Genomic DNA, 13,802 nt, shown 5'->3' with positions numbered 1-13,802 from the left:
TGGGTGCAAATGTAGATGGATTGGTGAGTGTTAACAGACACACATAAATTGGTGGAGTTGCAGACAGTGAGGAAAGCTTTTATGGTGTAGAGTGGAAGGTTGACATAAAATGCTGGAGTAACTCAGCGGGACAGGCAGCTTCTCTGGAGAGAAAGAATGGGTGACCTTTCGGGTCGAGACCCTTCTTCAGACTCCAGGCATGCTGCCTGACCCTCTGAGTTACACCAGCTATTTGTGTCTATCTTGGTTTTAAACCAGCATCTATGACGAAGTACAACAGGATCTGGGGGTCCTTGTACAACAGACTATGAAAGTAAGCATGCAGGTACAGCAGGCAGTGAAGAAAGCAAATGGCATGTTGGCCTTTATAACAAGAGGAATCCAATATAGGAGCAAAGAGGTCCTTCTGCAGTTGTACAGAGCCCTAGTGAGACCACACCTGGAGTATTGTGTGCACTTTTGGTCCCCTAATTTGAGGAAGAACATTCTTGCTATTGAGGGAGTGCAGTGTAGGTTTACAAGGTTAATTCCCGGGATGGCGGGACTGTCAGATGCTGAGAGAATGGAGCAGCTGGGCTTGTACACTCTGGAGTTTAGAAGGATGCAAGGGGATCTCATTGAAACATATAAGATTGTTAAGGGCTTGGACACACTAGAGGCAGGAAACATGTTCCCGATGTCCAGAACCATGGGGCCACAGTTTAAGAATAAGGAGTAGGCCATTTAGAACGGAGACGAGGAAACACTTTTTCTCACAGAGAGTGGTGAGTCTGTGGAATTGTCTGCCTCAGAGGGCGGTGGAGGCAGGTTCTCTGGATGCTTTCAAGAGAGAGCTAGATAGGGCTCTTAAAGATAGCGGAGTCAGGGGACATGGGGAGAAGGCAGGAACGGAGTACTGATTGGGGATGATCAGCCATGATCACATTGAATGGCGGTGCTGGCTCAAAGGGCCAAATGGCCTACTCCTGCATCTATTGTCTATTGTCTACATAGGGGGGTAAAAAAAGGCGTATAGTATGCTTGCCTTCATCGGTTGGGGCATTGTGTATAAGAGTCAGGAAGTTATGTTACAGCATTATAGGATTTTTGTTAGTCCGCATGAGAGTTTTACAGGAAGGTTGTGGAGGCTTTGGAGAGGATGCACCTACGACCACACCTACGACAACCAAATACAGCCTTTGGAGAGGATGCACCTCCACCTACGATAACCTACGACCACACAGGCGACAATCTAAGACAACCAAAGTCAACCTACGTTCACCCGCGACAAGCTACGACCCTGTCAATGACAACTGAAGACAATTCAGTCGCCGGTACCAGTCGCTGGTTGACGTGGGTAGGCGCCAATGGAATTCACCGGTCAGCACCTGGCGACAACCTGCGTCATCCTGGGGACAACCTATGACAGCACCTACATCATGAGAAGACAAGCTACGTCAAGTCCACAGTCGCCGAAAAGTTTTGAACATTTCAAAATCCAGCGGCGACCAGAAAAATGTTACGACTCTTTAGGCGACTTGAGGAGACTACTCATGACCATACAGGCGTCACCTAACGACCATGTGACGACAGCCTAGTCACCTGTAGTCACGGCAGCCCCCACCCGCAACCGTGCGTTGAGGGAATGGGACCCAACAGGTCCCCCTTGGTCTAGTTAATATTAAAGCAAGGAATCACTGTCAGCAAGATCTTGTAGGTGAACAGCTTTGTTGGAAAATCAGCATGTAGCAAGAATTCAAAGTTTTATGTTGTAGTGATGGTGAATATTGACAGTTTTGTTGTCTTTTATACTTCATGCTGTCAGGGAAACTGCTCTGGCAGAAATATCTAGAAATATGAAATTCAGGACCTGTAATTCAAATAAACAATATTTACAAACTCTATTCCTATAGATGAAATGTTATTGTTGTTTTGAAAATCAAATTCAAATCTCAGTACCAAATCTAAATAATGGATCAATCAATCATAAGGTATTAAAGTATTTCTTCATGATCACTTCCAATAAAACACAAACAGTGTGATTGATTATGATCATTAAAACACAAGCACATTGTAAATTATGTGTCCAAATTCTTAATTGCTGGGTCATACATGCAGAAGAAATGATCTTAAGCAGCCCTTGGGATTTGATGATGACTTGCTTCCTCTCCAGTTATGTGTCTGGTTAGGTAGGTGTGTGATACACGGACTCTATAACAAGTGGGGCAATTGGAGCATGACTAGATGGGTGGGTGGTATGGTAGTTGGTGTACTTCTTCCACTATTTTCACTGGACTTCCACATGCTTCCAAGGAGTCTCTGTAATCTCAGTCTTCCTTGATGGTGCTTCTCCATGTTGATTTCCATGAAATGGGAAGGGGGCTACATTTGTTAAAGAAGCTTTAAGAACATTTTTAAATCATTTGATGTGTCCTCCTGGTAATCTCTTGCCACTAAGAGATTATGCATTGAATGTCTGCTCAGACGTCCGGTAACAGGAATGAAAGTGACATTGCCCACTCGTTGGAGCTGTTTGAATGCAGTTGAGGTATCATTGCCGGGATTTTTGGTCTGTGAGAGGAAGCAATGATCATTTGTTTATTCTGCCAAAAGATATCTAGAAACTTAAGGGAACAGCAATGACAATTTCTCTTCAGTACTTTGAGGTATCTGCTGTAGGTAATTCATGCCTCCAAAATGTACATATGGGAAGGATTCACTGCTTACCAGTTGACAATGACTCACAATTTGGTCTCAGAGAGTGTATATATGCAATTGTCATTTGTATGATAGTCATGGTAACATACACCACAAAACAGGCCCTTTCGCCCCACTTGTCCATGCTGTCCAAGATGCCCCATTTATGCCAGTCCCATCTTTCTTCATTTGGCCTAAATCCACCTAACCCTAACGCGATCTATGTGCCTGTCCAAATATATTTTAAATGTTGTGGTATCTGACTCAACTACCTCCTCTGGCAACCCATTCCATATACCCACCACCCTTTGTGTGAAAAAGTCACCCTCAGTTTTCTATTATATCTTTCCCCTCTCACCTTCAACCTATGTCCTCTGGTCTTGATTCCCCTACTCTGGGTAAAAAAAACGTTGTGCATTGACCCTATCTATTCCCCCCCATGATTTTATACACCTCACAAAGATGTCCCTTTAGCCACATGTGTACCAAGGAATAAAGACCTAGCCTGCCCAAATTATCCCTATAACAGGCCCTCAATTCCTGGCAGCATTCTCGTAAATCGTCTCTGCACTATTTGCAGCTTAATAGCATCCTTCCCATAGCAGAACAACCAAAACTGAGCACAATGCCCCAAATGTGCTGTGGAACAGCAACATAACACCCCAACTTCTATACTCACTATGACTGATGAAGACCAACACACTGAAAGCCTTCTTGATCACCTTATCTACCTGTGACACCACTTTCAGGGAACTCTGTACCTGTACTCCTTGATCCCTCTGGCCTACAACACTCCCAATAGCCCTGGGAAGCTCATGCCCTGCTTTGATTTCATACAATGTAATATCTCACATTTATCTGCATTAAACTCCCTTAGCCATTCCTCAGCCCACTTGCCCAGCTGATCATTGTAATTTGCGATTGTATTGTCATTTTTGATAAGTATCTTCATTATCTTTGATACCACCCACTTCAGTGTAATCTGCAAACTTATTAATCATACCTTATACAATTGCATCCAAATTGTTGATATAAACCACACACACAATGAATCCAGCAGAAATCCCTTCTATCCCTTCACATAAAGGGTGGTGAGTGTATGGAACAAGCTGCCAGAGGAGGTAGTTGAGGCTGGAACTATACCATTGTTTGAGAAACAGTTAGACAGGTACATGGATAGGACAGGTTTGGAGGGATATGGACCAAGCACAGGCAGTGTAGCTGGGACATTGTTGGCCGATATGGGCAAGTTGGGCCGAAGGGCCTGTTTCACTCTATGACTCTAATGCATGTGTGTATCTAAATATTCTTAAATGTTGAGAGTACCTGCCTCTACCACCTTCTCAGGCAGTGCGTTCCTCAATGAATATGGGTGAGAAGTAAGAGCTCACCCACACCCTTGGGTTCCATGCACAGATTGTTTCCTCACAGATCCTACATGTTGATTTTTGTTAATATACATAAAAAGGTTTACAGACTATCCTTGTTCTAGTCTTCCAGTAATATTTAGTGCCCCATTTTTACCCTCCTGATTTTTTTTAATATGCATCAATCCCCCCCCCCCCCCCCCCCCCCCCCCCCCCCCCCCCCCCCTCCTCCCCCCCTCCCATATATACATTCCATACTCCTGAAGGGCTTTAACTGCTTTTAGTACTCAAAAGTTGTTTTTAATACTCTAAAATTGCCAGGTGTTTCTTTTCTTTGTCGACCTCTTGATATCCTTTGACATTCAGGATTCCCTTAACTTTTCTTCTAATCTTCTAACCTTACAAGAATATCATGATCCTGAATTCTCACTATTTCACTTTTAAAAATCCCACTAGACAAGTAGCCCCCCCAGATCCTACCTTATTGTATTAAATTAGGCCTTAATCCAATTTAAGACATTAATTTCTGGACGGCCCTCACCCCTTTCCAGAACTACTCTGAAACTTAGAGTTATGGTCACAATCCCAATATACATCTAAATATACTTCATCTGCTTTCCAAGTTTCATTCCCCAATATTTGGTGTAGCACTGCCCTTTCTCCAGGACTGACTTCCGATGTACTTTAGACATTCCACCCCCTCTAGACGAGTTTTATATTTCCTGATGAGTACCTACTTGCTTTAAAACTCTGGTCTCCTTTGTGAAATCCAAATGCACTTGCCTTTAAGGATCTGCACTCTGCAGATATAAACAGTAACATGGATATCATCCTAATATATCTTGTGAGGACATGAAATGGATTTCTGTGCTGCTCCACTTTGCAAGGATTCCCACTTTGAGACAAATATAAGAATCTCCTGCCTGCCAGGCTATTCCTGTGATGGGCTTGCTAGCCCCCAGTGCATAGAACATTGCTCCTGGCGTGTATCTAATTGACTAGGACTTGTATGTCCCTTTGAGTGGACATAAAAGGCCTCTCTCCCTCCCCCTCCCCTGCAGCTTTTATCTCCTCTATGGTCACCGCTAAATGCATGGTTGCTGTCGAGGGTGTTCTTATAACGATTGAAGCAGGGATGGTGGGTCCCTTTTTGCTCTTGTTTTGGGGTTATAAACCCCTAACAGTATTTCACCTTTGCATTTAAGCTAAATGCATGCTAGGGACATAATTTGAGCTCAGGGTTAAATGCAACAATGTTTTAGCACACAAATAATCCCATTTCTTGTAACTACACTGAAACTCCAATAAACTGCTCTGCAATTGTTTGGAAATCCAATTGGCTTAACACCCCAATGCCCTGGTTCCCATTTCTATTTCAACATCATCAGAAAATGTATTATATCATTATGTAACATCTGGAGAAAAAAAGTAAATTGAAAGTGCGTTGCTGTATTAGAACATCCAATCGCCAGAACATTTATTAGGTTGGCACTACCAAAATCCTGAGTATGTTGGATTAATGAAGTTTTAAAACTTTAATGACACACATACATTAGGTCTCGACAAATCACATTGATATGTTTAGAAATGGGAAATGATGTGCCTGGAATAATACAGAGTGAATGACATGTATCATTATTATATCATATAATCTCACCTTAAGCCAGAAAGCATTGTAAAATGTAGTTTAATAATAATATCAGAACCTCCAAAGTCATCACAATGTATTTGACTGGATCATGCACCTGCAGCAAAATCATACATCTGTGGTTGCCATTTAGTCAATGCACCATTTTCTTCATTTTCACTGGGCTCAGTCTTTTAAGTTGTGCAGCTACTTCCAAAGGTATGTTGGTCATGCTCTATCCGATCCCGTTATAAGCATCCAGTTGCTATTACAGCATTCATCCAGAGCAGGCGGAAAAAATAAATTGCTTGGTAACAGAGTGAGAGTATTCTTCTGAATAAGTTGAGCTATCTGTTTTCTCAAACAATAGAAAATATGGTTACCTTTTGAGGGTATCATTTTATTTGAGGCCGAAATGGTCTTTGAGGTTTCTCTGAAAGTAGTATCTTATGATCCTCTGAGTGCAGCAAGGTTGTTTCATTTAGTTTATTACAGTTTTTGTTGGAATAAGTTTATAGTTATGTGGAGTTTAAACATCAAAAGTACTTGATTAAATTCACGCAGATTTTTATCGTAATTTGACAGGTGACGTTCCGAACGAGAATCTATCATTGCAATATCAACAGCCAAGGAGTGATCTGTCTCGATATTTTGAAGGATAACTGGAGCCCAGCACTGACGATCTCCAAAGTTCTTCTCTCCATTTGTTCTCTTCTTACAGACTGCAATCCAGGTAAGCAGAGTTACATTATTCTAAACCTGTTTCCTTTAAAGTGCAAATGCTGAAAAAAAAAGAAAAAAGCAGATTGAAATGCATAAAAGGTTTTTTGTTGTTTGCAATTCATAGGTTTCAACTCTCTAGAATTGCTTTAATATATGTTTTAGATGTTTCTAGTATTTAATTTTATGACTCAGTCATTTAGTTGCATCATACTATGCTTGGATAACTTGGGTAGATGTATATTATTTATGTTATAGTATTCCGAGAGATATCTTAACAAAGAGACGTTCTAAATCTTAATTGGACTTAATCACAATTGTTAAACAATAAACCCTAAAATGGCAATTTCTAGAAACATGCGAGGTGCAATGAAGTTGCAAACATTCACTGAAGATATTTCATGAGGAAAGCATTTTCTTAACTTGAGGCCGAGACTTATTTCATAGAAATGTTAACTCCAAGAAAGTTTCCAACATCTTAGATAGCTGAAATTAAGCCACTTTATTTTTAAATGTACTTTTGTTAAGTAATTATCAGATAATAAAAATCAAGTTAAGAATATTAGTGTGTCCTGAAATATAGGTGATCTTGCATTACATCTGGCTAGCCCAATGGTTAAAATACAATATATAATGCTGAAGGGTCTCGAACCAAAACGTCACCCTCTCCTTCTCTCCAGAGATGCTGCCTGTTGCTGAGTGACTGCAGCATTTTGTGTCTATGTTCGAATTAAACCAGCATCTACAGTTCCTTCCTACACATAAAATGCTCTCTAATCCTCCTCAGCTATTTTATTTACAAAAGGATCATAACATTCTGTCAAATTGTTCATGCAATTTTGTTCTGGACAGTTTAACCACATTACAGACCAACATTTGCATAACATATTTAAACGTGATTTTACATCTCCAAATGTGTTACTGTTACGATGATAATTATGACTTATTTGTATTCAATGCAGCAGCATTCATTTAAAACAGAAATAGCTTGTGAAGGGAATGGACCACAAGCTTGTTTATGAGTCTGGACTGGACCAATAATCTCTAGCCATTCCAATCCCAATATGGCAGTTAAATCATTTAAATTCAGCTACTTAAATAGTCTAGAATTAAAAGCTAGTTCAGGTAATAGTGACATGAAACATGTGGATTGTCATGAGAAAGTCACTGGCTTTCAAATCTGCTGTATTAATCAGATCTGGCATAGATGTAATCCAAACCACTGGAGTGCTATTGTTTGCTGATATAGCCCAGAAAGTCATTCAGTTGTACCTAATAGTTATGTTCAAGACAGTAAGAATGAAAACAGATGGGTCATCATGCATTGATCTAGGAACTGGAATCTCAAACCACAAAGCTAATCCCACCCCAGTCAACTGTGCAAAATCTTTCCAACAGCTCTCTGAGACAAGTGCCTACATTAGAAGGCTGACTTGAAAATATGTCATTGTTTCTTCGTGCCGCCAAGTAAAAAGGGCTAACATTCACTATTCAATAACAGGTAGAATAATTTTCACAGAGACAATTCAGGTATCTGATCTGAGGGTAATTATGGAAGTGTATCAAATACTAACCTCGTCATTGACATTAGCATCCCATAAATGGATGAAACAAATGTTGAGGAAGGTTTTTTACTCCAGTACCTGTATAATCATTTACATTTCTATAAAGTGGGTCTAAACCTTGTTCCAAAATATCAGTTTAGAATTAAATTAATTGTGTACTTGATCGTGCAATATAACTTACTTCATTTATTTTTTGTAGAAAGGTGAAATAGGAACTAATTTGTCACTAACTTCGGAGTTCAGATTTGCCTGACATTTTGAATGTAAATAGAAATGGAGAGTTCTAATGTGGGTACTTGTCCTGTGGCAGTCTCCATGTCAAGTAGCTTCATTAGAATGTAGAGCCAGGGGACTGAATGACAGCTAATTAACCCTCTGGAGGCTAAGCATACCAGCTGTCTGACAATGTTCGTGCTTATTAGGGAATATAGACAAGATGATAATGCCTTAGCCTTTTTTCTATTTCTTGTATCTTGTCCTAGTAGAAAGCACCCATATCCAGCAGTTTATTTGTTAATTGCATCAAACTGATGCTGGTAAACACATTTTTACACAATCATTATTAATTGAGCATTTAATACTTAATAACATTTGAATTCCTTCTCAACAGAGAAACTCCTGCCCCAAATTGATCTTTTCATTTTAAAATTCACATGACTAATTTGGTGATTAATAGGAAAATTGAGCAAAATGATTGTGTTTTTAAATACACAATTGCACAAGCTTCAGACAAGATGGTGTAAATATCAATTTAATGTACATTGTGTAAACAGTCATATCTCGATATTGTTGCAATGAGATAATAAAAATGGAATGTTTATTCCTCATATCTTCAAGGTTGCCCAGCTACCTAGAGAAAACATGCCTTTTAAAAAGAAATGTGTAATCACCAATCAAATGAAAGGCAATACAATGGAAAAAACTTTGTGCTCGGATTCAAACACTCTATTAACACATTAACCAGTACTTTTAATTATGTAAAATAAATTACTTTGGCAAAGCAGAGCTTTTGTGATTATTCTTTTTCAAGACAATGATTATTATTTTTCACTTAGCATCCTTCACACATCATTGACTTTGATTCACAACTAAATCACTTCCTGAGGAATGTAAGTCGGGCAGAGTCCATTAGAATGATTTCTATGCTATCAAGAACATCTGGTGGTGTGGTAGAATTGCTGCAGTGAGAGTGGGCTAGAAATTCAATCTCATTATGGTCATTTTACAGGCATGAACCAAACACAATGAGATTCCATTTCAGGCCCAGTTCCAGACTTGCAAAATGTTTAATGAAACATGGGCTTTATTTCTACTCTGCCACAGATCTCAATTTATTAAGTTTGCACCATGTTCTTTCTTCATGAAGCACCTAATCTCATGCAGTTGTTCACACTTTTTAACAATTCTCTATTTAACAATTCTCTATTTAACAATAAGGTGCTTTATCAGTATATTAAGGACAAAAGAATAAATAGGTAAACAATATGAAAAATGGCATAAAATATTTGTATCAATGTTTAGGGGCGAGTGAGTTTTAGATTTGTTGCAACCGTTATTTTCCTGTAGGATTTTGAAAAATAAATGTTTTAGTATATTTTTGTTACTGCAAGCTAAAAATATTGAAGACTGTGTTATTGTTAAATAGAGTATTGTTGCACAAGTATCAATAGAGTAATTCGTTGGCACTTTTTAAAGGCCACCCATGCTGAAACAAACAGCAATATTCTTAAAAGACAACAGTGTCTGATTACCACAGGAAAGGTACATGTGAAGAGATTTCGCCCAGAACTCTGATTTATTTATTTTTTTGCACAACATTTTTTTTCTGCTAGTCTAGGTTCTCTAGTTCCCGATTGAAATTGCATGAAATCAATTGGCCCTCATAATTCAGATTGTTCTCTAATTCACCATCACATTGTATCAATTTTGCGTTATGAAAACACTTTGTAGCTGAACTATCTGCACAAAACTGCAGATTATATAAATCTGAAATAAAATAGACAAAGGTGGAAATATTCAACAAATTACAGCATCAGTGGAAAGAGAAAAAAACAAAAACAAATATTTACATGTTTCATCGGTATTGGTAATTTGGTATTCTGAATTATGGGTTATTGTTGATAGGCTGTAAAAGGTTGAGTCAGGAGGTGAAATACAGTTCCTTGAGCTAACGTTGGCAATGGTTGAAATAGGGTATGATACAAATTTAGAGAGATTAGAATGGAAGTGGGATGGAGAATTAAGGTGTTGCTGAATGAGAAGCTGCTGCCTGAAGGAGTGGATATCAGCAAAGATAGGGAGATCCATGTATGGCAATAATCTTACTGATCTGTATGCAAAAAAATAATCTCACTGTACCTTGGGATACATGGTAATAAAAGAACCATTGAACAGAAAACAATTAGGAACGCTTATGGAATGTTGCATGAAGTTCAGAAGTAGGTATGTTTTCATGCACCTTTACAGAGCAATGGTGTATCTGGGGTAGTGCGTGGCGTGGTCTCCAGGTTTACAGAAGAATGTGCTTTAACTGGAGGCAATGCAGACAGGTATACTTGATTGTTCTATCTCCTTTGCCCCAGCACCACTCTTCTCCTCCCCCAAACCCCCCCCCCCCCCCCACCACCACCACCACCACCACCACATGCTCTGAGCACCCGCTCCCACCACGGCCCCTCCCACTGATGGCTTTTTCACCCCATACCTCTCTTCCCCCTCTGCCTTCCTTCCCCATACCTTCTCTCCCCCTCCCCCCCCCACCCCCTCTCCCCTCCTCTCCCCTCTCCCTCTTCCCCCCCTCCTCCCATATTTCCCCTCTCCTCCTCCCTTTTCTCTCCCCTTTCTCCACCCCCTCTCCCCCTTCCCCTTAGAGGGAGTGCAGAGAAGGTTCACCAGACTGATTCCTGGGATGTCAGGACTTTCATATGAAGAAAGACTGGATAGTCTGGGCTTGTCATCGCTAGAATTTAGGAGATTGAGGGGGGATCTTATAGAAACTTACAAAATTCTTAAGGGGTTGGACAGTCTAGATGCAGGAAGATTGTTCCCGATGTTGTGGAAGTCCAGGACAAGGGGTCGCAGCTTAAGGATAAGGGGGAAATCCTTTAGGACCGAGATGAGAAAAACATTTTTCACACAGAGAGTGGTGAATCTCTGGAACTCTCTGCCACAGAAGGTAGTTGAGGCCAGTTCATTGGCTATATTTAAGAGGGAGTTAGATGTGGGCCCTTGTGGCAAAAGGGATCAGGGGGTATGGAGAAAAGGCAGGTACGGGATACTGAGTTGGATGATCAGCCATGATCATATTGAATGGCGGTGCAGGCTCGAGGGGCCGAATGGCCTACTCCTGCACCTAATTTCTATGTTTCTATGTTTCTCTGCCTCCTCTTGCCCTCTTCCTTTCCTCCATCTCCTCTCCCTTCCCCCTCGTTCTTCCCTTTCCCCCTCCCTCCCTCCTCCCCTCCTCCCTGCCACCTTCCATCCCCCTCTTCCCTCCCTCCCTCCTCCCTCCCTCTTCTCCCTCCCTCCCTCCCCTCCCCTCCTCCTCCTCCCTCTCCCCCCTCACTCCCTCTTTATTTCCCTGCCTCTTCTCCCTCTTCCCCCCTGCCTATTCCCCCTCCCTCCCTCCCTCCCCCTCCCCTCTCCCTCCCCCCCCCCTCCCTCCCTCTCCCTCTAATTTGTGTGAATTGCTCTGTGTATCAAATACTTTGTTATTAAACATGGTTATGATGAGTCATGGTCATGTATTATGCATAGGTATAATATACATATTTATATTTTCAGATCTGTGACACTAAGCCTTATCTGTTTTTCCTTACAGCGGATCCTTTGGTGGGAAGCATAGCAACTCAATATCTGACTAACAGAGCAGAACACGACAGAATAGCCAGGCAGTGGACCAAGAGATATGCCACATAAGAAGATATTTCAGTCAATCCTGATCCCTGGGAAAGCACATTCACCAAGTGCAACAACAGCCCAAATCCTAATCTTGACTTTGTTTCCTTTTTTAAACAAACATCTGTGTAAAAATCTCTTTATGTTCCCTGAAGACTTGAAGCAATTTGAGACCTGGTTGTTTTTACAATGAGTAGATCTGAATCTCGACAATGTAAAAAGTGTTCCAGTAGAGAGCTTTATTGTTACATAGGTTTGTATAAGTGTGTCTTCTTCCATGTGGTTCTTGAACCGTGATAGATTATATATCTCATTCCTCACATGGGTAGTAGCAGTTAGAACCAGAGTGTTTTCTACTGAAGTTAATCATGTCAGGTGCATCGACCAGACTACAGCTCTGCAATAAGCTTCAATTAACAATCACTGTACGTTACAACAATAACCGTCTTTTTCACCAGCCTCAATTTCCTTTTCTCAAAAAGGCTGACGAACAACACTTAAAATGTGTGTATTTTGAACAATACCTACTTTCAAATGCTTGTAAATTTTGAGATACTTGCAATTCTTGACTGTAAAACAGTTTGATTGAAATAACCATTACAACAGCATCATGGCTGAACTACAACACAGTCTTATTTCCTTTGCCCTTTACTTTAAAAAATATCACCGGGAAGCTGACTTTGTAAAATCAGGTCAAAGGTGAGAGAATGTTTTCATACTGAATTTTCAATTGTACAAATTCAGCAAACTGCACTGAGGCTCAGCTAGACCCTTACAGAGGCATGGTGAACTCTGTTTGAGCCTGCCTCCGGGAGCTCAGCTATTTGGATTACATGGATAAATACAGCACAGGAACATGTCCATTGGCCCACAATGTCTGTGCTGCACATAATGACACGGTAAACTAATCTCATCTGCCTGTACACGATCCATATCTCTCTGTTCCCTACATATCCATCTGTTTATCTAGCCTCTTAAATATGATCATATCTGCTTCCATTACCACCCCTGGCAGCACGTTCCACCACTTTCTGCATTAAAAAAAGCGTCCTTCTCACCTTAAAGCTCCCTTGTCTTTGACATTACATCCTACAAGGAAGGTTCTGACTGTCTCCTTTATCTATGCCTCATAATTTTATATACTTCTATCAGATCTCCCTTAACTACTGGTGTTCCAGGGGAAACAAGTTCTGTTTTTTGAGACTTTCAGTATGAAAATGTAATTAGTGGTTCTTCTACCACAAAATATATCCTAAAAGAACGTTGCTGGTTTAAACACTCAATAGATGAGTGACAGAGCAGAACATGCCAGAAATGTGCCCGTACCTTAGAGCGGATGTGTATACAAATTAAAATAAAGTATATATATGTTCTTTGTGTATTCATGGATGTACTAAATAAAGCATGATTCACCATCTTCAAATTACATCTATAAATTTGTTATATTCAAAACTATTTCTCCCAATTAAAACTAGCTGCCATATACACTCTTGAGACTTTCATATCACAATAGTATTTTGCTGTTTGCAGAAGCACTCAGCAAGAGGATACAGTCAAAGGTGAGGCTGCGCTTGACTTTAATCTGATTGCTCTTAAGGAAATAATTTAACAATTGTGAACTAAAATCAAAGAACATAGAACAATACAGCACAGGGTAGGCTCTGTTCTACACCTCCTGTGCCAATCAAAACGGATTCCATCTGCTTGCACATGATCGATTTCCTTCCATTCGCTACCTGCTCATACACTGGTTTAAATGCCGCTGTAACACTATCATATCTACTTCAACCATTTTCCCATGCAGCACATTCCACACACCAACTACTCTATGTATAAATTAAAAAATCACTCCTACCCCAGTCCCTCACCTCCCTCAACTTAAAACTATGCCATCCAGAATTTGACATTGGGCTGGGAAAAAGACTAACCAGGTATACATCATTTTATATA

The 13,802-nt window shown here is 40.3% G+C and overlaps 1 protein-coding gene and 1 long non-coding RNA gene across 5 annotated transcripts in view; one reads left to right on the top strand and one right to left on the bottom strand.

Moving 5' to 3' along the window:
• Window positions 1-13,275, top strand: part of LOC129712380 (ubiquitin-conjugating enzyme E2 E2) — a 118,810-nt gene extending 105,535 nt beyond the window's left edge. For 2 of the 3 annotated variants that reach the window (XM_055660755.1, XM_055660775.1), the window contains 2 exons: window positions 6,256-6,403; window positions 11,776-13,275. In XM_055660755.1, coding sequence (XP_055516730.1) covers window positions 6,256-6,403; window positions 11,776-11,873 — 246 coding nt within the window. In that variant the 3' untranslated portion in view covers window positions 11,874-13,275. Of the gene's footprint in view, window positions 1-6,255; window positions 6,404-8,792; window positions 8,938-11,775 lie in introns of those variants that run through there. The other variant, XM_055660766.1, reaches the window with a different exon arrangement.
• The window catches only part of LOC129712392 (uncharacterized), a 124,846-nt gene continuing 117,361 nt past the window's right edge, over window positions 6,318-13,802 (bottom strand). Inside the window, exon 5 of one of the 2 annotated variants that reach the window (XR_008726046.1) lies at window positions 6,318-6,452. This is a non-coding gene — a long non-coding RNA (uncharacterized LOC129712392). The remainder of the gene's footprint in view (window positions 6,453-13,802) is intronic. The other variant, XR_008726045.1, reaches the window with a different exon arrangement.

Source organism: Leucoraja erinacea, chromosome 2 (assembly GCF_028641065.1).
Source record: "Leucoraja erinacea ecotype New England chromosome 2, Leri_hhj_1, whole genome shotgun sequence".
Classification (NCBI taxonomy): domain Eukaryota; kingdom Metazoa; phylum Chordata; class Chondrichthyes; order Rajiformes; family Rajidae; genus Leucoraja; species Leucoraja erinaceus.
The sequence above is the reverse complement of the archived record's forward strand: the minus strand, read 5'-3'. Positions and strand labels throughout refer to the sequence as shown.